At 43.4% G+C, this 25,815-nt stretch overlaps 4 protein-coding genes across 8 annotated transcripts in view; 1 reads left to right on the top strand and 3 right to left on the bottom strand.

The window, feature by feature from the left end:
* dhrs11a (dehydrogenase/reductase 11a) overlaps positions 1-5,689 on the bottom strand; it is a 29,602-nt gene extending 23,913 nt beyond the window's left edge. The window contains exon 1 of the mRNA XM_084450478.1: positions 5,410-5,689. Coding sequence (XP_084306604.1) covers positions 5,410-5,541 — 132 coding nt within the window. The 5' untranslated portion in view covers positions 5,542-5,689. The remainder of the gene's footprint in view (positions 1-5,409) is intronic.
* Positions 5,690-6,655: 966 nt separating this feature from the next.
* On the bottom strand, positions 6,656-12,877 carry ggnbp2 (gametogenetin binding protein 2). 4 transcript variants are annotated; one of them, XM_084449428.1, is made up of 14 exons: positions 12,780-12,877; positions 11,627-11,782; positions 11,011-11,091; positions 10,615-10,868; positions 10,314-10,412; positions 9,579-9,692; positions 9,179-9,388; positions 8,875-9,049; positions 8,586-8,774; positions 8,071-8,263; positions 7,855-7,980; positions 7,597-7,745; positions 7,264-7,506; positions 6,656-6,979 (listed from the first exon to the last, which is right to left on the bottom strand). In XM_084449428.1, exons 2-14 carry the CDS (start codon positions 11,717-11,719, stop codon positions 6,773-6,775), a joined length of 2,133 nt encoding a protein of 710 aa, XP_084305554.1. In that variant the 5' UTR covers positions 11,720-11,782; positions 12,780-12,877; the 3' UTR covers positions 6,656-6,772. The 4 variants fall into 4 exon arrangements, with proteins under 4 accessions (XP_084305554.1, XP_084305556.1, XP_084305555.1 ...); XM_084449430.1 differs by having other exon boundaries at positions 7,264-7,497; XM_084449429.1 differs by having other exon boundaries at positions 7,597-7,742.
* A 203-nt stretch (positions 12,878-13,080) lies between these two features.
* On the bottom strand, positions 13,081-15,625 carry pigw (phosphatidylinositol glycan anchor biosynthesis, class W). 2 transcript variants are annotated; one of them, XM_084450002.1, is made up of 3 exons: positions 15,494-15,625; positions 15,298-15,367; positions 13,081-14,737 (listed from the first exon to the last, which is right to left on the bottom strand). In XM_084450002.1, exon 3 carries the CDS (start codon positions 14,732-14,734, stop codon positions 13,253-13,255), a length of 1,482 nt encoding a protein of 493 aa, XP_084306128.1. In that variant the 5' UTR covers positions 14,735-14,737; positions 15,298-15,367; positions 15,494-15,625; the 3' UTR covers positions 13,081-13,252. The 2 variants fall into 2 exon arrangements, with proteins under 2 accessions (XP_084306128.1, XP_084306129.1); XM_084450003.1 differs by lacking the exon at positions 15,298-15,367 and having other exon boundaries at positions 15,494-15,619.
* Positions 15,626-15,891: 266 nt separating this feature from the next.
* Positions 15,892-25,738, top strand: myo19 (myosin XIX). Its single transcript, XM_084449404.1, has 24 exons — positions 15,892-16,023; positions 16,675-16,828; positions 17,472-17,620; positions 17,732-17,845; positions 17,955-18,087; positions 18,183-18,252; positions 18,410-18,512; positions 18,601-18,697; positions 18,820-18,896; positions 18,994-19,081; positions 19,190-19,358; positions 19,651-19,724; positions 19,812-19,933; positions 20,107-20,220; positions 20,365-20,541; positions 20,673-20,813; positions 20,930-21,037; positions 21,274-21,344; positions 21,435-21,514; positions 22,233-22,396; positions 22,627-22,756; positions 24,879-24,964; positions 25,059-25,385; positions 25,536-25,738. Exons 1-24 carry the CDS (start codon positions 15,976-15,978, stop codon positions 25,647-25,649), a joined length of 2,910 nt encoding a protein of 969 aa, XP_084305530.1. The 5' UTR covers positions 15,892-15,975; the 3' UTR covers positions 25,650-25,738.
* The last annotated feature ends 77 nt before the right edge of the window (positions 25,739-25,815 follow it).

The following is a 25,815-nucleotide window of genomic DNA, read 5'->3' as shown; positions in this document are numbered from 1 at the left end:
GATGACTAGCACCGGAACTGTTACTGTACCAGACCCAAGTGACCTGGGTTCTGAGTGTGGGCAGCCAATTGCTGCCAGAGCATGTTTGCTCGGCTGTGATTGTGGCTGGTCAGCTCGACGCCGAGCTGCAGGGTGAGATCCTAGTGGGTGGGCAGGGTTTGTAAAGCGCCGCTGCAGTGTGTCGCTGGTACAGATCTGCTGCATCAGGGTTTGATTGAAAAAGTGAAGATGAGGTGAAACAAAATCGTTGGCATATTTGTACTACTCAGCAGGTTAAATTGGTTCTGAGTGTTAATCCAGACCGGTGATGTGCTGGTGTATGGTGCGAGATAGATGCTTAGCAAGCATGGGGGCTTTGGAGGAAGTTTCACTTTACACTGGGCGTGAGGGAGAGTGTTGTGTGAAAGTATCTTGGGAACAGTTTCCATGGGAAAATCGGTAACTGAACGGGTTCAGCAATGTCAACTCAGGGCGAAGCTAGACAATCAAAAGTCAGTGGGAAAGTGCCAATGGGTCAGAGAACGGTCGATGAATAAGTAATGAGTAGATGAGTCTGGGAGAGAATTGACTCATCAAATAGAATACCTGCAGTGCAGGTATGCGGCATCCCACACGCAGTGCAAGCATCTTTCTGATTTAATGATCTCTTCCCAAAAGCTAAAGCTAACACAATGCATGTCTGCCCATGTTGGAACTTAACTGATTATTAAAAGAGAGATAGAAAGGAGAGAGTGAGAGAAATATAAAGTCAGAGGGAGAGACTAAGGCCCTGTTTACACAACAACAAATTTTCCAAAACTGTAAAGTTTTTCTTTTGAGTTTCACAAAATTTCCGCGTTCACACAACAGTATTGTGATAATGATCCATGTTCACACGGATCCACAAAAATGATTGAAAATGCTGTAGTAGGCTATGCATGCCAGGCCAGCAGGCAACAGGCTTTGGACATGGCCTACGAAGGTTTTCCTTCCATCTAGGCTCGAGCCATTCACAAAGTTGTCCCACTAAATGCTTGTTCTCCCAGGTCTTTGCCACAAATATTTTTTGCCTTCAGTTTGCATGTAGCCTAATACATGTTTCTCTGCTGATCACAGCTAGGGCATAAAAGTGCAGCAAATCTTTGCTGGAGGAGAGTTAATGATTATATATTATTATGAAGAGTTTAGTTGCGAGATATCCATTTTAAGAAATTTTTTTGATATTTGACATTACTGTTAAAGAAATCAAATTCATTCACATCCTTTATTAACACCGCTTCCGCCAGGTTTTCACACACCTGTCAGACCACTGTGTAAAATGTAGGCCTGTCGTTATTTCACAATAGTAAGCACTGTCTTAACACATTTAGATTTTGTTATATTGTATATATACACAATATAACAAATATTATATATGTATAATAATAATAATAATATTATTATATATTATATAGAACTGTTATATATAAAAAAGGATCCTTAAAAGCACACAGATATGATGTAAACCTAAAAATGACATGTCTTTTAGCCATATCGACTGCCTTGGGCTTCATGGCCTAGCTGATTTGTAGGTTATGCTATAAAAATGTGCCATTTTGTTACCAGGCTATTCTATTCAATTGTATTAAATCATGTTTAGAGACAAATCTTTTTTGTCACTAGATTAATTGGCCAAATATTTTGTTTGTCCTCCTTTTATTTGTATTATCTAGGCCTATAGTTATTTGTTTTCTTTCATTATCTAGCTACACTGAGCTGTGAGCGGTAAAGTAGAATATCCCTCATATTCTTCTATTCGCGCATGCCTATTGGGCACGAAGTGGGGCCGTGTTGTCACTGTTTTCACAAGAATTACGTATTGCCAGTTTACACGACAACGATAAGGGTGGTGTTATTGAATCATTTCACTCTGGAACCAGGTTTCAAAAGTTTGCGGTTTCAGGCCCCCAAAACGCTGTTGTCATGTAAACAAAAAGCCACACCGCAACAAAAGTTTGCAGTTTTATGCAGGGATCGTTGTTGTGTAAACAGGGCCTAAGGAAGAGAGACAAAGAGATTGCAAGACAGAGCGTGAAGTCACCTCTCACTGGCCTGACACACTTCAAAGCCTTGCTTGGTGAAAACGACTCACTGTAAGAGAACTGGGCACTGGCTAGATTCCCAGAACTACCAAAAAGGGGGGTGGGGGTGGCATGTCACTCCAGTGGCACCATAGTGACAGTCTCTCACAGATACAATGGGTGGCAAGGCAGGCACTACAGCATGGTTGACTGGGCCCAGTCTACCACCACAGGAATGCAGAACCAGAAAGGTAGGCTAACTCTCTCTTTTCGAGTCAAAGCCAAGTCTTTGAAACATGACTGAGCACTTGGCACCCACCAGAGCAGACACTTACTGTAACCTAAACCTGGGAAGCATCCCACTATCTCTGTCTGCTTGACCCAGTACAGGGCATCCACATTGTCATGTATATTTCTGAGGAAAAATACAATTTGCCATTGATGATTCTGGTGAATGTCTTTGTGGGACATGAGATCCTTTTTACCAGTAACTCTGCGACCAAAATAGTAAATGGATTTACCTTCCGGAATTTCTAAGGCCATTATGAGTAGACAGGAGTTTAGGATAGGCCTACATCATTGTGAGACACATAATGCTATTGTAAAATCTCTAATGTAGGACAGCCAATCCCTTCCCAAAGGGGCAGGAACTCATTTCCTAAAGCTTTGTTGACAGATTTATATTAACACAAAAGAACAAGTTCCATATTTATGGGGCCTCATGATGTTGTAAGAGGCTAAATAAAGTTGGCTGTCATGTGAAATGCATTCTGCTGTGGTGATTTATAGACACATGTTCCATGGCGTAAAAGCCAGTAGATTTCTACCCATTAACACCTCGCAGTCAACTCCAGACTTCTAATGCTGCCACTAAGCTAGGCCTACATGCCACTCCATTATGGAATAGCCACCTCCTCACTACTCCACATCCTGTCTTTCTCAAGCAGAACAAAGCCAAAAACACTTCTCAAAACACTGACAATTTTTGGCAAACATTACTGAAGGGGGGCTGTAGAACACAAACCCGATAATTAACTACTAACCAGCCCAACTTAAGTGAAGCTCGGCGTGTAGGCTACTTGCAGAAAGGCTGGTGGAGACATGCTTCTGTGATAGTAAACATTACTGAAATAAATAATGACACAAAGATGAGACAGTATGCTGCTCTGATGAAAATGGGTGGGAGGAGGTTGCCCATTGGACGTTCTTGACTAATGAAAAAACACCAATTGTGCCCCCTCCCTCTACTCCCCCCACCTGCCCTGCCCAGCCCCCATTCAAGCCAAGGTCAGAGGAATATTCGTGTCTAATTATTTCACACTAGATCCAGGGATGACACCATGATCCTCCTGCAGGATCTGCATCATATCACCCACCACTCACATTTTCTAGGAACCGGCTGAGCACAAAGTACAGCCACTCTTAGACTCTTAGATTAAATGACAGACACCGCCTCACCCCTGGGTTACCCCTCCTCCCCCTAGAACCACTCATTACAACCCCACTGACATCAGTCTCCTCTACCGTCAGACCATGACGAGCCCAGCCTACATATGTGTACGTGCAACTAAAAAAAGGCTCCAAAATAGGTTAAAAGCAAGTTCAAGTTCAACAAGTTCAACAATCAGCTGGCAGTATTGGCCTCAGTCATAACCTAACTCATCTAGGCTGGTGTGGCACTGACATGTACCATCCATGACTGCATAGGCCTAGACTCTAGTCTATAATAATAATAATAATCATAATAATAATAATCATCATCATCATCATCATAATTATATTTGCACCTTCAAGAAGAACAATCAATAAAACCACAGGACCATAGGCTAGGTGTGACAATAGGACAGTAAACATGTACTACAGCAGGTTGGTAGTCAAGTAGGTAGGGTGATACTCTGAAAAGAGTACAGATTCTTCACTGAGACTTCCTAGGAGTGGATTGGAATCTGACTGCCTTGCTTGCTGCTGTTTCTTGGGAGGTGCAATGCCATTCCCTTCCTCCCTCCATTCCTGCAGGCAGCCCATGGCGACTACACAGCTCCCTCTACCCCCCCCCCCCCCAGAGACACTGCTGTCACACTCCCTCTCTAACTAATTCAAGCTTCTGTAATACAGGAAATGCCTTGAAATAAGAGCACTGAGAGATATGGTTTCATGAGCACTATAGGCTGTATGTCTTGTCTGCTATCACTCCGGGGATATGTACTCATCAGATCACCTTATTTTCCGGTGTAGAAAAGAGCACCAGGGGGAAGTTGAGAACAATTGCATGGTGATGGACAGTTTTACAATCCCCACTTTCAGAGTACGCCTAGTTTGGCACTGCTACAGCAGTCCCTAGTGAGCATAGAAGAGGGCTACAATGCCAGCCTTGTCCCCCTTGCTCAAACACAGATAACTCTCAGAGGCCTCATTCAGTCTGTCCCAGAGAACACATTGAAAGCCAATTGCTCCTCCAACCTCCACCCAATCTAAAAGATCCTTCACCCGGCTGGCCAAATATTTGGCAAAAGGGAGCTGGCTTGTGGTGTAAAGTGTCATACACTCATTATACATTAAAGATCATCTGAGAAGAGGCAGTGCGTTTCAATTTTAACTATGATGATTGTTTACTACGAACATTCTCCGGTAGAACCGTGAGCAACGAAGAACTCCGAACTTTAAGTGGACTGGGGCTTCCTTATCAGTAAAGTTAGGACTAGTTTGAGACGTGCTGTAATCTTTAAAGGATGAGGGCTAAGTGTCTTGCAAAAGTCAAGGACAGCGCCTTTAAAGCTAGTGCAGTTAACGATTTACAGGAGGCCAGTTAATAAATGGTTGGAGGGCTAAATCAATTGCACAATCCAGATATGAGCGACACAGTAATAATAGCCCGCACAGGGTGTTCAGATGTTTTGCAAAATATCAACTGAATGTATATCTTTGTGGACGGTTGTTGCCAAAAAATACATGTTAAATAAAGAAAACAGTGCAAGAGACATTATGGGACACGCAAATGAGTAGACTAACTGATTCAGGAGAAAAAAATTATTAGTTTATATTTAATATTTGTGAATATATTTATTCTTGCTCTGTATGCGGATTAAATTATTTTTTATTATTTTGTACCATACATTTACTTTAGGCTATCAATCAAACGAACTAGCTAGACTGCATGAATAGCATCCATGTAATCACAGTATTATCTAATGGCTACCAATAGCTGGCTAACAAGACAGCTAATCTGGTAGCCTGCTAACTAGCAAGCTAGCTACATCTTGCAAATTGGTCTGCGGCACACTTTCATCAACCAGAGTAACTAACGTTACCTAGTTCACAGATATCATCTGCAACAGTTTTGTCACTTTTGCTAAGTTTAATATTTTCTTACCTCTATCTTGTCAACATTCCTGGCACACCCGACAACCTTCATGCCTTGTTGGACAAGTGCGCGTGCAACAGCCGCTCCGATCCCCACCGAGGCTCCCGTCACCAGAGCCACTCTGCCTTTCCAGCGCTCCATCTCAGAGGATTAGAAATCTAGATTCAACTAGACTTTCACAATACTATTGCAGTGAACGACACGTTTCGTTTACTTGCTACGGTATGTCTGTTCAAACTAGTCAAACAGTGTTATGGGGCGTGCTGTAACACCATCCAACCCTCCCTAATCCTGCTTTCGCAGCATCCCGGAAAAAAACACTACACGGAAGCCCAATCCCTGCGCTCGGGATTAAATATTAAATGGCAACCGTTGGGTTATGTGTTTGGTTGCCATCACCTCCCAGTCAGTTTACAGAAATCTCGCTAGTTGATGCAACTTTTCCTGGCCCTCGCTTCGGATAACATTTCTTGATTTCAATACCCTATCGATTTTCTCTGTTCAAGAATGTGGGTTTATTCACTTGTATCTCCAATGTTCATAGAAAAAGGTAATCAATAGGCCCATAGGCCTTATTTATGCATCTAAAAATCGCTGATTAAATTGTGTAAAATGAAGGTGTAGACCACAATCCACATTGCCATCTAAATTTACAATCTATACATTAGTACGCTATAACTGAAAATGGGCTATCATATACCGCCATCTACTGGCGGTTTATAAAACAGCATTGTGAAAGGCATGCCATCATTGCAGAGCACACCCCTCAACCTCCTGGCATGAGACAAGGATTTTGTAGCATACAAACACAAGACAACCTTGTAATGCATATTAATAAATATTCTTTATTTAGTAAATTTTGCACATTGCGCTCTTAACATTACATCCAAATCTCATTATAAATGGATGTTTATTCTCTGTAAAATCTTTATATTCAGATAATTTCTGTACACATTTATTGGTACAACCTTTGCCACTAAAATGAAGTATCGCATGAAGTGAAAGAAAATGGAAAATGCAATAAAACAAAATATAAGACTACCAACATCTAACCCTAATGTCACAGCTTGCAAGCTTGATTATCAATTCCACTGTGCTCTGCACCAGCAGCCCTACATGAGTCCAGGAAAAACAGCTGGGTTTGGTCAGGGGCGACAGGAGGGTGGGGCAAGAGGTGGACAGGAAAGTATGAGAGAGTGAGTGAGACACCGAAAGGCTGACAGAAAAATTAAGAATCACATTTACTTCAAACAAAGGAAGAAACAATTGAACAAGACACCAAATATACTTCCGTTTTTTTTTTCTCTTCAAAGGCGACACAGCAGTGGTAATGTGTTTTCCCGTATAAAGATTGAATGTGTGCTAATATGAACTAATTGACGCTGGTGGTGGCAAACCACTTTCTCCCACAGACTGATTGGCTCTGCTCGGTGGAGAGGCAGTAGTTGGTGAATTTATCTTTTAGGTGCTTTCGGTACTGATCGCGGTTGTTGTAGAAGGACTTGTTGGTCTCCACGAATGCCTGGATTTCATCCTGTGTGAGACAGTTCTCTTCATCGGAAGTCACTTCAGAGTCATTCTGTTTCAATATAAAAGCAAGAGATTCGATGAACCACACACTCTACATCCGGGTTTCCAGAAATATCTGTCTGGGAAAATGGCGCGAAGCCACATACTACATACTTACATCAAAGCAAAGAAAATAAATATTGAAGACACATACTATATACTACTTGCCGCAAAGCAGACAAACATTGCTACCATATTACAGTATACAGATCAATAGTGGAGAAGGTAAGGTAAAAACAATAAAACACTGATTACATTGTAGCTAGATTTGAAATTTGAAAACATTTCACTGACCATAAGTTCCATAAGGCTCATGGCACTGGAATCCCCTTGACCACACATATCCTCTGGGGGCCCAAGGTAATGGCTCATGTTCTTTTGAAGTTCTGCCCATGGTAACTGCAGTGCAATGCTGGCAAATGTATCACAGCACAAGGTGGCGCACGTCTCTTTGGTTCTGCATGTGTGTGACGATGATGAGGGAACACTGTGACCTTTCTTGTTCCCCTCTGCCACGCAACCCTCTGCCTTTTCACCCTGCCAACAAGCAAAAGGCATTTTATGCTTCACCCATTTCAGAGATGCAGTCAGAAAAATGGCACTGCCCACTGTGACCTCCCTTCTCACCTGATCACTGCATAAGCCCTTGCTCTTCCTTTTCTTCTTTTTATTCTTGCCCTTGCTGTTTTCCTCAGAGTTGGCCCAGCATTCAACACAGCTGTCCACGCCGTCCTCCTCCTTGTCCTCAGCACAGTGATGGCCACATGTGAAGTCTCCTGCCGGGGACAGATGCCAAGGAAAATGGGGACCAGATGAGGTCAAAGGACATTATTGATGGATGTGAGGCACATCCCGTGCCCACTGATGGAGCGGTTCTGAACTGACCTGCTTCGTCGTGGTTGCAGATCCCCTCAGTGCACGCCACGTCAGAGCCCTCCCGGGAGCCTGTTTCACTGCCCTCCATGCTGGAGGAGTAGCCACAGTCACTCCCATTGCCGTGGGGAGACAACCCTGGGAGGAGCACACCGAAAACAGACCTAAGTTCACCTGTCAAACGTGTTCATAACTTGGAAATGAAGGCACTGGTACAAAGGATCTTACCCTGAATGTGAGGATTGGTCTTGAGTGTCGGTTGATAGTCAGAATTACCTTTCTTAACTTTCGGGGAGCCCAGGATGGCGTTGTCTGAACAGCTGCAGGAAGTGCTTTCGTTGGTGACAATAACTTCAACACAGCCGGCTTCCTCCTGGCTGCCACAGGCCTTGCAGCCTCCCTCCACAGGTGGTAATGAATCCTGCAGGACAACAGAGAATGGACCAGAGTTACACATGACATGAGCACGAACAAGCACTAGCAAGCATTGCTACCATTTGAAAGTGGGCACTGCTGAATGCTGATATTTGAAAATGATATACAGTTGAAAATAGCTGCTTGCTATCTTGTTGAAAGCCACAATGGCAACATGTCACATGTCATTAGCTGGAAGATAATATCAAAAGGTCATGAGGAAATGTGCCAAAGGGTTTCTCTCTCACATCCCGTCATACAACCAAAGCACTTCCTGCAGAGCGAGAGAGAGATGGAGAGAGAGGGAGAGGTGGGGGGTGGAGGATTACCTCATCCAGATTCTCCTCCTTGCCCTCTGCCTCCTGCTCCGACATGTCAAAACCACACTTGTTTTTACGCCTGTTCTTGCGCTTCTGCCTCTTCTTTTCCTGCTTTAGCTCCTTCGCCCTCTCCTCTTCAGACAGTTCCTCACACAGCTGCTCAAGCCGGCTTATTCCTTGCACCTTCTCCACTGCCATCTGGATCATAAATTGTATGTGGAACACATTAAGCTCCAAGATCCATCAACATAATTTAATCATGTACCCATGTCAGATGACAGTCACGCACGAAACAAACCTCAAAGCTTTTGCGTAGTGCATCGATGCCCAGGTAGAAGAGCATCTGCCAAGTCTGCTCCTCTGCCCTGAGTTTCTGCCAGATTCGGTGCAGCCGCTCATAGAGGTGGATCCCCAGGCAGGTTAGGACCTCCTCTTGTGCAATGTCAATGGTCTTTGCATGCCGTTCCCTACGTCTAACAGAAGACAATATGTCAGATACCTCCATCTGATCTACAATATGACCATGTAAACAAATGGTGAACGGCATACAAACATTTGGAAGTACCACAGTATATGATAACCCATTCTAGTGGTTTACTTACTCATAGCCTCCAGCAAACTCAGGCTCGGCCCGGCCTAGGAGGTGGGCGATGAAGTCAGTCTCACAACACACATGGACGTGATGCTCGTGTGGGCAGCAGCGGAGACCCTCATACAAGGCAGCACAGTAGCCCTTCTCTTTACTGCAGTCCAGCTCTCCCACCAATATGTTGTATGCCCTTAGTACCTTGTTCTTACAGTCGGTGCAAAACCTGTGCAGCAAAAGTGACATTACATTATAGTTATTTAGCAGACACTTTTATTCAAAGTGACTTCAAGTAATTGCATTCATGGATATGGGTTAGGGTGGTGATAAGGTGATTCTAAAACGCCAATCTATAAAACATGGATTTGTTAAAGGGAGACACAAAGCACACTGAAGGACAACACAGACAGTGTTACCTGTGTTTGCGTAGGTATGTCTCCAGGGTCTCCAAGAGACAGGCACTGTCAATGAGGACCACCTCATCCCTGCACTCTTGAGACATGAGCTCCCACACATCCATCCAGCTTCCCCTGTGAGTACACACCCATGCTCTCCATTATGACTGCCTTCACCCGAAAACACACACTCAAGAAACAAACTTTTACAATCAAGGTGTTCAATGTAGGAGTTAACATCAAATGGTATCTGTACCAGCCCTTATACAATGAGTCTCAAGAAAGCACACATTAAAATATTACATGCAGTAACAGCTAAATGATGTACGTGGCAATCTCAGAAAAGAAAACTCATAGCAATGAACTCAAATATTTCACGGCTGGCATAAGCAAGTATTCTGAGATATTTCTTCAAATCTTTCTCAGTGAACAAACTGTTCTTCCTACCTGCAGGTTAACTGAAACAGTCCAAAGTGAAACTCGATGCTACATCTGTTGTCTGTCTTGACTCCTCCATTGTTTTTCTCTAAACCTACCGCTTTCTCTGAGCTTCCTTTTCTATAGATTAATTAAGACATCTCAGACACATTTGACACATACATTTTTAATGGTCAGGCCTAGATGAGAATGCTTCAAGTGTCAAGAACTGAATAAACAGGATTTACAACTTTCTTCTCTACAATAGTCTGATCTTGTAAATAATATGGGATATAACAGTGCAAGATGATACAGAAGAAAAAAGTGAACGTGACTCACCCTAAAGGCTTGGGTTTGTGCGTGTCTAAGGAGTGCAACTGGCATCGTTTGTTCTTTTTGCTTTTTGGAATGGCATCAATCATGTCATTCAACTTTGACCTATAGAGCAATCAAGCACAAGAGCAGTACCCACAGTTACTGCATGATCTAAACATTGATTGTGACAAGAAGCAATGATACCTAATTGCCTATTGATATTCAGTGACTATCCTTAAAATATGTTGTAGATTTGACTTTCAGAAATTGGTAATGACAGAAGAGAAAGCTGACTGTAAAGAGTATGTATGCTAAGATGTCTTACCCGTGGACATAGAAGAGGGTGTAGAGCTTCTTGGCGTCAGACAGGCAAGCCTTGGTGACAGAGAGCACTCCGGTTGGTTTCACCGTGAGGGGCTCCAGCGCCGGGTTGCCAGACTCCACCAACTGTGAGAAGAGGCGCTCCACGCTCCGCCTGCAGCCCACACACGGCACCAGCTGGGACAGCGCACTGAACACCTCCCTGGATGTCACCATCATGGCGATGTTCAGGTCCTGCTGCTTCAGTATGCTGTGATACTGTGGCGAGAAGCAGACACTCCCTGTTACAACACTGTCAACATGCTGAAGAGATGAAGGTGTGTGCCTACCCGCAAAGTATCCTGTTCTATAGTCTCAAATCTAGGATGTACCCCATTCTCTAACATTAGGGAGCACTTACATGAACAAATTGTTTCAGCTGAGAGCTGTTTATCTGGTGACTGTTGAGGTTCATCACACTGTCAGAAAATTCCATCACCATCTGAAAATGGAGAACAGGAGAGGACACATGAATGGTCTGAAATCTGCACATGGCAATATACTGTAGCACTGATTGCATGACAAAGACAACGCGTCTTTAGATCGCCTACATTGCAACAACAATGAGCAATTTGCACGTCCCGTTGGCTTATAGTTTGTAAGTATGAATTAAGGGTGGGCTAGTACAAGTACGATAGATACTAGCATGATGAGTTTGGAAGTATAAATTGAGAATTGGCTAGTACAAATACAATAGATACTAGCATGATAGTGAATACCCCTTTATCGAATTGACACAAAGAGCTTTATAGTCTGAATAACAAGACAGTCAAACTAGCAAGACAACATCGCTAGTTGCAAGCCGGTTGGAGGACAGGCTAGCAAACGCTAGCTACTTCATAGGCCTTGCTATTCAGCTAGCCACCTGGAGCTTTTGACCCGGGTGAACACTCATTTCAAAGCGGATAATCTAATACGAAGCCTAGCAAATGTTGCGGCCTATACATGGGACAGAAACATAACTAGCAATTTCTTACCGTGAGAGTGTCGTCAATGTAAAGGGGGATCTGCCTGGCGAGGAAAGGGAAGTCTTCCTCCCCGTCCCTGCACACCGCAACCAGACGCGCCATGTCTCCCAGCTCTGTGGTGTGATCGTAGTGTGATCGCAGTGTGGTAGATAGCAGTGTTACTGCCTGCACACAAGAGGGGACACATTGAGCAAATCCGGTGGCATTCGCAGTTTCACCAATGGCTAGGCTAACGCTTATGGTGCATTCGTTTATAACTGGGAGGTGGCAAATTGCGACTTGCTACTAGGAATTATTAAATAAAACACCGCATGAACTCGCACTTCCTCGTCGCAAATTCGGATATGTTTCTCAGCCCCCAGTTGCTCGAATGCACTAGATATAACTAGGTAACTGTGATATAATGGTATATAGATATAACTAGGTAACTGTGATATAATGGTATATAGCTCGAATGCACACAGGTCGGAGGTAGGTAGTTTGCCACTTGCGACTTGCCACCTCCGACCACAAACGAACACACCATTACATCGCGGGTCATTTCAAGTGTCCCAGACGAGCTGGCAGGCAACTTTCGGTGAACCGATACCTAGTTAGTTACAAAAGAGACGTATATTCGGGTGAACCATAAAGATGTGTGCAATACTGATGATCTACTCGGCATCACGTTGATATGTAGCAGCTGGTCTCTATGACCTATTTATCGTGGCTAACGTTAGCTATCTAAGGTTAGCTTAGCTAGCTGTGCACCTCCCCGACGATAAATTGCCAACTAACGTTAGCTAAGCTGAACATGTTAGCTTGCTAGCTAATTCGTTTGGCTAACAAACTAAGCTAATGAGATAACAATGTAAAACTAACTCAAACATGACTGTCAAAACTTTGCTTACACTATATGCATAAACTGGCAATCTGTAGTGAAATATGTGTCGAGTGACACTTGCACAATAGCTTAGCTAGCTGCTGTCAGCGGGTTGAGGAAATTAGAATATAAATTGTGGCCTCAAAACGCCGTGGACTTCCAGGATAGCTAACGCTAGCTAGCTAGCTCACCTTATAGATACGATTTCGAGACACGACGCTTGTGCTAGCTAATTGCAGAAGTTACGTGAATAGACTGACACTGTTAGAAAGACGTAAACAATTGTCGTATTTTACCTACCCGATTTGAAAGTTGCCTTTTTATACGAAAACAAACAAGTGCGACAGAGGAGGAGCTAAGAAGTGGCGGAGTCTTCTCTCGCTAGCTGGATAGCCTGGCCAACCCGACCTTTGACCTCAAGACGTAGCTTGACGCTCTACCTCGAAACGGTCATGAGCACTAGGGGTCGCAGTTGAGACGTCGAATCAATGATTTGCTCACAGAAAACGCGAATAAAATCACTTTAATTCCCAAACATATTTTATTCAGAAATTATGTAATGCATTGCCACGTGACAGATATTTGCATAGCATGCCTTGTAAAAGTTTGCAATACCTCGCCAAGAAACATTTTCAATAAGATGGAACAGTGTCCAGGGGACCGGATGTTATTTATGCCTCAATCTTACAAATTGTATGTTTTATGCTCAAAACCTAAAGTGTGTATAGGAATGAAAGGCATACAGGCTGAACATATCCCATTTGACAAAAGAGTTACCAAAATTTTACTGTTACTTTACAGAGATGTAAAATGAATATTACAAAACTATTCATAAACATGTATGAAAGCAAAACACACACTGCAAAGTTATCACTGCTACTGAATGTGTCCACTACTATGTTAGTCAATCCTGTCATTATATTTGCAAGCATGAAAAATAACAATTGGTTGCGATTGACAGCTTGAATGAGGCAAAGTCCATCCATTATTTTGCTTTTATCCTCAGGTGAAGAAAGGTCCTTTTTTTGTGGATTCCATGATGATGAAACCAGGCAACAGCTTGATGCAATTTTCAAAAACACTAACACCATATCAGCAGTAGCTAGACAGGACAAAAAAAACAAAGACTGTGCAATAGTCCATAGGCAGAATGGTGCATTGGCCATTCTCCGAGACACTGGCTCAATGAATATCTGACATATGTACAAAGTAATATACAGTACACAACTTCCCAGCAATAGATGACCGATCAATCTGAACCAGTCTTTTACTTGTGTTCTTGGCCGCATCATATGGAGTCCAATCTGGACACCAGCCATGTAGATGGCTATGTAGCCCACAACAGAGAATATGCCTTCCTTGTTGGCTTGTAGAAACCCTGTCCTGTCACTGTTGTGGATAATGAAAGATTTCAGTCCAGAACATTCAAGGGTAATCTGGTAAAGACCACCAATAAGAAGGGCCACGAGCCATGACCAACTGAGAGGGAATAGAGCCAAGAGCACAGAGGCCACCACTCTGACTATAGCTAGTGTGAAGAAGAAGTTCCAGTGCACACCATATTCTGATACATGCTCATGGTAGCCAGTCATTTTGACACTCAGTAACCTTACCACACCAAGAATAACCAGGGGCCAAACAGACAAGAGCTGTTTAATAACATGAGCAAACTTGGATCCGTAAACCTCCTTCCCCCTTGCTTCTGGACAGACCAGCGCATTTGCAAGGACATAGGCTCCCACACCAAAGTCCATGATCCCTGTCCCATAGGTCTCTGTTTTGGCATAACGCCTAGGGAACACGCTGAAGTCGACTGCTAGAATGCTTATGGCTGTCTTCACATTGACAAGCACCCGAAAGACGGTTACAAAGGGAACTTGGTTGCACTGAACATGGCTCTGCAGGAATCTCTTGATGGCATCTTGGAAGTGTTCAACAGCAGGAGGGCTTCTGTGACGGTAAATCTGAATAAACACACCCATTGCAACAACTGCTAAGCTCATGATAACTAGGGGAAGAATGTCACTCAGAATGGTGCATGACAGAACGAGGGGTAGTATAAGCATGCAGAAGTCCAGAAAGAGGTGGGCGATCCAGGGAAGCGGCAGTATTCCCTTGCTCTGATGATACAGGATCAAAATTAGTCCTCTACTGATAAGGCACAGTGGTGCAAGAAAGGAGCCCAGCACAACCTCTTTAAGGTTGGTCCCATTTAGATTGCTAACAAATGCCTCTTTCAATTCCCGCTGTGACATTGCCTGCAAAAGAAATTGACATTTTAATGACAAGGTCTTCAATCCGAATGTTCAATCATGGGTAGACGTAGCTATGTTAACATCATCAAATAGTGGTTCATTTAAATATTTAATTACAAACCTTAGTGGTCATCAAACATTCATATTTGTAGCTCTGATTTGAGATGAAATCTATTATCACAAAATGTAATCATCATAGATACCTAGAACTGTATTATATCTATGGTCATCATAATTGAATGCAGTGCATTTGCCAGGCTGCTAGCAAATTAGCCCCATATGTGACGCTATATATATGCCGCTTCGTCACCTTGAAAATGATGTCCGATTCTTTGACAGACGTTTTCAATGCAACTGCTTCTTCTTCAGTATTTCTCGCGTTACTAGCAGACTCGGCTAACGAGTTTAACGAGTTTTCTAACACAAGAAAATCTGAAGAAGCAGTTGCATTGAAAATGTTAGTCACAGTCTGTCAAATAATCCGATTTAAACGATTGTTTCACCCCGGCCTATCATTTTGACACCCCGTGTTGTTATAGACATCCGTAGGAACATGTGGATACCTTCACGTTTGAGATACGACGTCGGGTAATAGGTTAGAAGTCCCCCGGAACACCGTTTTCCCCCGTTCTCCTATGGGAAGGAGGTGGGATGATATCATATTAGCGAAGCGGCAATATAGCGTCACATATGGGGCTACTAGCAAACTAACGTTTACACCTTGTTAAATCGTGTTACGTTCGTTTCTTTATTACCCACCGCAGGTTTCTTCTTCAGATAAAAGACAAAAGTCAAACTGGTCACTACATTCAGAGAGAAAGCGTTGCCCAGGATCTGCGTGTAAACATATATTGTGATTATTTTTTCAAACCTGTATGTCCTGTAGTTTCGTTTCCGCGTTCTACAAAGGGGCGTTCCTGTGTTCTACGTCACGACAAAGGCGTGCAGTTGTAGCCAATGACATTTCGGTCATTTTTAACAGCTCATGTTTCAAGTGTAGCTCCCAGGCGTCGAGGCTGCGTTTTGTCCTTGTCTGTGGAATTTATGGCAGAGCAAAGGGAGTATTGATTGGATTATCTGTCAAATGGCGGCTGAACTTGGAGAGCATGGATTTTAAATTCTTCACTCTAAATAACTGATCAACGGGATTATTTTGTTGTAACAAGAAGACTCGTCTGACAGAACAGTCAGTGCCAGTTTTTCCACAGTTCGCTTCCAAGGGCGGGACTTGTGCCAAATCCATGAATTTTGACAAGAGCCAACGCACAGGATATGAACATGGGGAAAAGGTATGGAAAGCCGACGAGGGCATCGAAACACTTCTGCTCACGAGATGACAGCAAAACAGTAGTATACATAGCTAGTTGATTTATATTATTAATTGCGTCGAGGATCTTTTCTGGTCAGGTAACTTTACTAACTTAGCTAAATTAGCAGCATGCATTTTTCTGGGGTGGAGTGAGATGAGACATAAACTACAGTCATTTCCAATATTATTTGTTATTCACTTAAGTTATATCCTCCATTGGTTAATCTTTTTATGCTTTTTGGGCATGCGTTCTCAGCATAATAACACAGCAACATCAACAGCAGCAGCAACAACAACAACAACAGCAACAACAATAATAATAATAATGGATGGTGTTGTCCTCTGTAAACCAGGTGCAGGGCCAGCGTGTGTGTCTAAATTTTACCAATGATGTGCACTAAAATGACAAAAAGACTATAGGCACTAAATAAGTTATCTTATATGTCATATGATGCCCCATTTGATTGACAGGTAGTTTTGAACACTAGACAGTATATGCATGAGACCTCACCTCTCTGACAACACTACACTGCTGTAATACTTACATTTTTCTGTTAATGTACAAACACTATCTCCAGTGTCATATAGGGTACCTACTACCTTATGTCTAACTCATTTCTCTGGGTTTTAGGCACAGGTGAAAGGATTCCGAAAGAAGGTCCATTCCCATCGCCTGTCCCTCAATGACTCGTTGGAGGGAGAGATCAAGGCCTTTCTAATAGATGAGGGTCAGCTGCACACCTATGATGATCTTACCAAAGTCAACCCAGTGACCCCAATGACAGGTAAGCCTATTAAAAAGTCACTCTATGGCAGGGGTACTCAAATACAAATCCTAAAGGTCCACCATTTTTTCCTCCAATAATCCAAAGGTCTGTCTTATAATACAAATCACCATTTCCCCACAACACCCCCTCCCAACCAATTCACTAAGGCTAAAACTAAAGTCAGGCTAACTACTAGCTAGCTAACTGCAGACGGAATTAACATTAGCTGTGCTGTCAACTCATCTGCGCTGTCAACTCACATGATCCCAGTGTTGCCAGATCGGATTGACAACTTCCCAACCGCCCAATGTCATCAAAGGTAGCCCACATGGACGGAAAACCTCAAAATCTGGCAACACTGCCAACGCCGACCCCGCAAAGCAGAAGACCTGCCTGAGGTGCTCCTTGCAGTGGAGAAAGCAGATGATTTTTACTCGTTGCATCGTGACAATGTCTTGGAAATAATACTATGAAAAGTAGAATCTGCTCAGTTGTGCTTCGGTCCGGTTCTGAGTCTGGTTCCGAGTCTGGACATTGAGGAGGGATGCTCTTTGGGGTATTTTTATGATTCTGGATGGTTGTAAATTCCACTTATGAGTGACTAAAATTGGATGTGGCTTATTAATAAATCTTTCATTCCTCTGTGTTTTTTTTCTCCCAGTGCTAAAATGCCTCCAGGCCAGGTACACTGCAAAGGTTTTCTACACCCATGCAGGCTGCACTCTGGTGGCACTCAATCCCTTCCAACCCTTCCCAGGCCTCTACTCCCTGGATGTGATGAAGGAATACCACTGTGCTCCTCAGCCCCAGGTATGCAGAACAACCGCTGGTCTCTTCCCCAAGAAAGGCTGGTAAGGACTAAGGAGTCTGTAGGGGTCATTGCATGCAATGAAACTGATATTGATTGTTTTCTCTGTATAGGAATTCAAACCCCACATCTTCATTGTGGCAGAAGAGGCCTACAGAAATGTGCAGGGCCAAGTGGAGCCGACAAACCAGTCCCTGGTGGTCAGTGGTGAGAGTGGCGCAGGAAAGGTAAATTGCCTTATTATAAAAATGATCAAGTACAGTAGATGAACGTCTAGCTGGAACGTTTCGTTCTGTGAAATTCCACTGTACCTTACAAGTTATGCTTTTCTCATAGACATGGACCTCGCGATGCTTGATGAAATATTATGCCACTGTGGCAGCCTCTTCCTCTGTGGAGAAGAGAAACGACACAGTGGAGAGGATTGAGAAGAGGGTCTTGGACTCCAATCCTATCATGGAGGCTTTCGGTGAGGCAAATGGCTATTAAAGAGTCCAGTTGACATGCTGTTTGTTGCTGTGGACAGTTGCTCATTCCACATTTTTATCACTCATCCTTATCCAGGCAATGCCTGTACGCTACGAAACAACAACAGTAGCCGATTTGGAAAATACATCCAGCTCCAACTGAACAGGTACTTCTGGTTATCCTTGTCCCCCACTCCACTTTTATGCTGACATTTCAATTGTTTGCTTTTACTGTAGACACTTATTAAACAAGATTTAATGAGCCAGTTGAAGCACTGTTGTTATCATGCCTGTAACACCGGTGCACACGTCTTTGTCATGCAGGTCCCAGCTGTTAGTGGGGGCCTCAGTCCAAACATACCTGCTGGAGAAGACCAGGGTGGCTTGCCAACCTGCCAGTGAGAGGAACTTCCACATATTTTACCAGGCAAGTTATTGACACATATTTCAAATTACAGGCATTAACCTAAATCACTATAATAACACGATGGATGTTCACAATGGATGTTTTTCAGATGATGAAAGGAGCCACAGAGGAACAAAGGAAGGAGTGGAGGATGTCACATGACCAAAGTTTTTCTTGGCTTCCAAATGCCGAAAAGATATTGGAGGGTTAGTCCAGGCTTTTCATGCTCTGTATCCAGTGGATTTGCATGTTGTAAAATACTGAGCGTTTGTATTGATTTTTGGGGTCTCTTGCTCATATGTTGCTCTTCTCCTTTATTGTTGTGCAGAAGATTGTTTTCAAGAGACTGTAGAGGCGATGGTGCACCTTGGCATCAATGCGGAGAGGAGGGGACAAATATTTAGGGTAAATCACCTACATGAAGACATTTGTAAGCATAGTCTCCACGTAAGTGCTTACAAACCCACCACTATCCTCCTCTCTTGTGGGTTTTGCAATACAGATATTAGCTGGTCTTCTTCAGTTGGGGAATGTGAATTTCTGCTCAACGGATGAATCGCAACCATGTGATCTTGAGGAGCAATCGAAAGGTATATAAACTTATTTATGTTTACAATACACTTCACATGGCATCGTGTGATATAACACTTGGGACACCTTTTATTCTGTAACTTCATCTATTCTTCTGTGTTTGATAGACTTTCTCCAGAGGACAGCTTCCCTGCTGCGCGTCCCAGCAGAGGCGCTCCAGACATGTTTGAGGGTGAGGACCCTGATGGCTGGGAAGCAGAGCGCCCTCTTCAAGCCCTGCTCCCTGTCAGAGTGTAGCGTGAGGAGAGACTGCCTTGCCAAGGTCATCTATGCCCAGTGAGTAAAGAGAGACGGAGGCAAAAGCCTTGTTTAGAGAAATCTCTACTGGTCTGTTAGCTGGGCTGAGGTCCAGCCCTGCTGTGCCATGATGGAAAGTTCCTCTCCCTCATTCACCCTCTTCGTATGTGTACGGTAATTACAATAAATGTTTTGGGCACAATTTGAAATAAAACATTATAGAGGGTTGAAAATGAAAAATAGACAGATTTTCATGTGAGAGAAAATTGCTGTCCTGTGATTATTTCATGAATAAAATGTTTTACCTCTTCCACTTTCTACTTCTCTTCAGGTTGTTTGAATGGTTGGTTACATTCATCAACGACAGTATCTGTGCAGACAACTCCACTTGGTGCAATTTCATAGGTACATTTCATCATCTGATTATCATTCACTAATTTTGAACACACATCCGTTGGGTTAAACTCATGGTGTCCTCTCTGTAATCTCTAGGTCTGCTGGATGTCTATGGGTTTGAGTGCTTCCAACACAACAACCTGGAGCAGCTTTGCATCAACTATGCCAATGAGAAATTACAGCAGCACTTTGTGGCCCATTACCTCAAAGCTCAGCAGGTAGTTTTTTGTTCAGTCAAACTGTTTATTCCAAGTGGAAAGAGGTCACAAATTTCACATGTAGTCTTAACTTCTCCGAAATTGATGTAGGAACTCTGAATGGGCCTCAAGCTAGTTAGCACCTTTGGCCTCAGTAAATAAATGAAAGTAAACTAATCAGCAAACCCCCCTAGGAGGAGTACGTGTTGGAAGGATTGGAGTGGTCCTTCGTCAAATACCAAGACAACCAGGGCTGTTTGGATCTGATAGAGGGAAGCCCTACAGGCGTTTTCTCCCTCCTCAATGAGGTCTGTTTGTTATTATAACTACAAAACAAGAAAATCAAACAAAAAGTACAAAGTCGGTTCTTTAGTTTCCTTGTCAGTACAGTAATACTGTTATCTATTCACTTTACCTGTATCATGTCTATGGTTGTCTTTTTGTCGATTCAGGAATGCCGTCTCAACCGGGCCTCAGACGCCAGGCAGTTCAGGGGTCGTCTGGAGAAGGAGCTCTCTGATAATGCCAACATGAGCTGGGACAAGTTCAGCAAGCAGCCACACTTCACTGTAGCCCACTATGCTGGGAAAGTCAACTACCAGATCGAGGGCATGATGGAGAAGAACAAGGTATGGTGGAAAACGTATGGTAGGTGCTAAGTACCATCCGTAGTTGTAGAGCAACAACATAGTTGTTAATAGCTAGACATGCTCAAGGGTTCTGTATGCGAAACTCACTCACTCTTGTTCCCTACCTGTAGGACCCAGTCCCTCCAGAGCTTATCTACCTGCTTCAGCAATCGGAGAATCCTCTGCTCCAAAAGCTGTTTTCTGACACCGACACAGAGAACGAAGACACCAGGGGACTTAGCAAAGTGGTCACGGTGGTATCTAAGTTCAAGGTGAGAGTTAACTGAATGGTTTCATCATGTTGTTATCTTAATTATATTGGTCCCTTGAATCCCTCCTAGCCATCTGGTCCTGAGCTCGCACTTACTGTGTTAATGTCTCGCTGTAGAATTCTCTGGAGAGTCTGATGAAGATCCTGCACACCACCACTCCTCATTACACCCGCTGCATCAAACCTAACTCAGACTGCAGGCCGCTAACCTTCAAAAAAGAGGAGGTAGGTCAGAACGCTTTAGCACCTTGTACTTAACAGATGGTTTATCGTAGTCCACCAAATTTATCCAAATAATAACACAATGATGTCAAGACTCTTAACTGCTCTTAACTACTTATTGAAGTCTGAGGCAGATATAGCACAGAACATTTGTCATCATGATGGCCAACATTTTACATTTCATTATGGTCTTACTGTTGGTTATTTTCATTCTGCTCTCTTCGTGAATTATTAATTAGGTTATTATGCAACTGGAGGCCTGTGGAATTGTGGAAACTATACACATCAGTGCAGCAGGCTTTCCAATAAGGTAATGTTTCTTTGTTAAGGAGCTGTGAATCTTTTAATTTGATTTCGACAGCCACTTGTAATTTCCGTTTTTTTTCTTCTTCTAATGCAGAATTCCCTACACAAGCTTTCTACGACGTTATGGACTGATTTCGAAATCTAAAATCTTTCCCCAAGGGGCCAGAGATAATGGTAGGTTTGATGACAAAAGTGGAGATACTTATTATGGGCTATTATCGTAATATTGAGGGGTTAGTTTTGTTTTCACAACCGGGTGAATACCATTTTCAAATGTGTACTTTTCTCTATTCCCTGCTCTGCTGATTCACCCTTTCCACTTCTCCTGCTACAGTAACTCTCCTCTCAGTACATTTGATCTTCTCCCCTCCCCTCCTCTCTTTGCTATGGAGACCTGAAAGACCAGAATTTTCTAATAACCTTTTCAACTCTTATAGAATCTGTCAGGTAAATGCATGTTTATGTGGTTTCCATGTAATCTCTGTTGCATGGCATGCTGTACTTTCATTTCCCATCATTACTTGATGCAGTTAATGTACTTGAAATGTTCTTATCTTATTTGTAGTTGTTTTAGTGGGATGAGACATTGTTGACCAACCATACTGTTTTTGCATGCTCCACTTAAAACCTAGGACTGTGAGTATGCGGAATGATGTTATCAAGTGTATACCTGGGCATTCAATCACTGTGGTTTGGCATGTACTGTAACACAATCTTGTCAACATTAATTTAACCTTGAACCTCAACCAAGCTTCCTCACCATTTATTCAGCCTTGAATCTAAATGTTTATACATGTCTTACGTTTAAGATCTGTGTGCCCTGCGTGATGTTTGTGTACCGTGCTTAGGGCAGCTCCCAGTCTGTCTCTGACCCCACCCCCCTCTGATCCAGGCTTGGAGGCTGACAACAAGGACGCTCTTGGCTCAACTGTGGCGGATGTTCTCAGAGGGGTGTTAAAAGGTCACTCCATTGACCCCTTGCACCCTCTTAACAGTGAGACCCGCAGCTCCCTGGTGCACTGTGGGAGGACCAAAGTGTTTCTGACACAGGCCATGGTCAGTGATGAATACACATTCCTCAGCAAGAGAATATCTATACACTTATATATAATATATATATATATATATATATATGTATAATTATGGGGCTTTGTGTTTGTCTGTTGAATGGAGGTCCAGGTGCCCTGATCCTAAGTTGTTCCAGACATGAGCAGGCAGTGTGAGGTTAAGCAAGTCTGGGCCAAGGTCTAATCCCCAGCGTTGATCTGCTCTGATCTCTCCCACAGCTGGAGCTCTTGGAGGACCACAGGAACAGGGTGCTCTCCCAGAAGGTCTTCTCTATCCAGTGCTGCTGGCGCAGGTACTGCCAGCGCAGGCGTCATGCCCAGAGACGAGCCGCCACCCTGATCCAAGCAGGTAAAGCCCTAAATCCCCTGGGTGTGAGTCAGTGTACATGGCTCAGTGGCCCAGCTCCAGCCTCTGTGTCTGTCAGCCATGACCTGCTTGTTTGGCCAATAGCCACTGACTGGTTCCCCCTGAGCATAGACGGGACATGATTGAGTTGTCACTTCTTATTATCCTTCTAGAAAGAACAGATCAATTTAAGATCACCTGAACCAAGGTTATTATAGTTAACGAAAACGAAACAACGAAAACTAAGGTGTGGAAAAAACATTTTCGTTAACAGAAATGAAAATAAAAATGAGGCTTTACAAAAATATGATAACTGAAACTGTATTGTGTGTTAACAAAACTAACTAAAATAAAATTATAGAGAAAGTTATTTTTGTGTGTGTGGCGTCACGCACCAAAGATAGCAAATGTCAGGTTGTCAATTCCTCTGTCCCGTTGTTGACCTGCATTTTTATGTTGCCACCACAAGAGGCAGTGGTCCCAGTACACCAAAATAAAAAGACTATGACATTGCACAGTATCAAGTTCTGCGGTAATATAGTGGATAGGGCATCCGCCTCCCATGCCAAAGGTCAGGGGTTCAAGCCCTGGTGTGGAAGATTTTTTGTCACTGGATGTTATAGAAGCTATGTAAAAATGTGGTTACCTGGTGGTGCTATGTCAGTTATTGAATGTATGTGCAGTAATTGAACATTTGAAATACTCCTGTTTTGAATTTATACCTACAGTATAGGTGTCTCAGTAATTACCCAGTATATATTAGGCTATACTTTGCATGTATTTACCAGGTAAATGTTTAGTAGTTGGGGGACTATGAAAGGAAGGGTTACCCAAAAAATGTTCAGAGTAATTTCATTTAGCAATATAAATCCATGAGCCTAGGGCCAATGGGCCTAGGATATAGACAGTAAACTACCAGTGGAATGGTGGTAGAGCAATAGCGGGAGCATTTTGGATTACTAGCGGACCACTGTCCCTGACGCTAATAATCTGCCAGAGGTCCGCTTGCCATTCGATGTGCAAATGTCCAGGAACCCGCCAGCGGATTCGGCCCGAGGTCCGCCAGCTCATCCATCGGGGACCCGCTGTAGGTCCGCTAGCCTTGTATTACATTCCGCCGGAGGTCCGCCAACTCGTCCATCAGGAACCCGCTGTAGGTCCGCTAGCCTTGTGTTATCTGGGTTTATCCCTTACCTTCGTCCAGAAATAGAAGTTGAACCAATTGCAGCAACACGTTACAGGAATCATCAGTGTAACTGCTTTATCCACTGACCGCTACCATTAATGTTATGGAAGCTGCTGCTAGTTGTTGTGAGCTCATGAGCTAACTGGCTATCCCGCTCTTATTGTGCTGGATTAGAATTGGAAGCATTGGAACTGATTTGTCCAGGCGACAAGACCTATCATAATTTATCAGACATTATTTCATGCCATTTCCATTCACAGCTTTTCAGTGGCATGACTAGCTTCCGTCCAACCAGTCTTGAACAGAAACAAGCCAGCCTCGCACATAAGCCAGGCTGGACCTGGTTCATTTCATACATAAGCCTAGTATTTTGGGTGGATATGAAATCTATCCTCCAAATCTTTTAGCTGTGCCCTCGCAAAGCATTTTCAAAAAAATAAACTAGCAAACCCGCTTTAAAAACGAATTAAAACCAAACTGAAATTGAAAACAAAAAGTTAAAACGATATAAAAATAAAAACGAATGAAAAAAAGCGAAACTATTATAACCTTGACCTGAACACCTTGGCCATAATTAGGAGTAGGATCAGTATATATGTGTATATACCCCCCTTTCTTTCTGTGAATTGCATTGTTTTGCTTTTGTATTTGAAATGATGTGCTATATAATTAACGTTTGACTTGTTTTGATAATTTTACCATCTGCATCTGATGATGCTAATGAAGGATGTTCTCACTGGTGACATCGCTGATTAAATTATTTACTCAGGATTGAATGTTGTTCAATAAGAACGTTGTACAAGACAACATTGCACCTGTTAATGACTGCAAGCCCCATGAACACTAGTCAATTGCCCTGCATCTTACACAGTGGATGTTGAACAAGCTTTTCGGAGGTCTGTGTTGGCTCATTGGCTCTGTTCTGGTCATTCCCTGCAGCGGTGCGGTCCTGGCTGGTCAGGAGGACAGTCGAGAGGTGGCAGAGAGCAGCAAGAACCATCCAGACCTCCTGGAGGCAGTGGAGGGTGAGGATCCTTATCAGGGTTTGACTGGATATTAACAGCCGTTCTTTCCTGTCTGTGGCGAGTTGTGCATGACTGTTCTGTTTTGATATGGCAGGCGCTAATGGACGCCCTGGCTGAGGCGGAGCTGGATGATGCTGAAGACATCCAGGAGGAGGTGGATCTGACAGTGTTGGATCCCATCCTCAAGGAGAGGGGCTCAGTTAAGCTTCCCAGCTTCCAGGAGCCTGTCATGGTGCGAGGCTGGCCCATGGGCCTGGCCCTAGCCTCCGCCCCTACCATTACTGTGTCCATGACTGCCACAGGCTTCCAGAAGATGATGTCTGTGATGGCACTCCTCAGCATGCCCCTCCATAGGGGGGAGTACAGGGTGGAGACTAACCAGTTCAAACAGGGCGTGGCCTCCATCAGAGCTCAGCCCAGGGTAAGACCACACCCATTTCCTCACAGTGGAGTAAAAACTAATGCCATACACAGTACATTCACTAAACATATTACCCGAATTGTATGTACATTATACAGTTGTTTTTGATACCTCCACACAATCTCATTAGGGATTTTGTTTCCTTTCAAGGGCTCTGTGAAGCTCCGCTACCAGCGATCGCCACTGCTCTACGCTGACATGCAGCCAGCTCAGATGTGTGATGCAGTGACAGGTTTTAACCAGATTCTGCTAGAAAAGACCTGACTGTAGTGTGTTCTATAATTTATTTTCTATGTTCCTGCTTTATACTCAACACTTTAAATGAGCTGCCTCAATCATAGCACCTTTTAAGATGTAAAAAATTACCTCCTTGGGATCATTGTTTAAAATCTCAGGCGAAGTGCCAAGTGCCTTTCTCTAAACCTGGAGT

This window comes from Borostomias antarcticus (assembly GCF_949987555.1).
Source record: "Borostomias antarcticus genome assembly, chromosome: 15".
Classification (NCBI taxonomy): Eukaryota; Metazoa; Chordata; class Actinopteri; order Stomiiformes; family Stomiidae; genus Borostomias; species Borostomias antarcticus.
The sequence above is the reverse complement of the archived record's forward strand: the minus strand, read 5'-3'. Positions and strand labels throughout refer to the sequence as shown.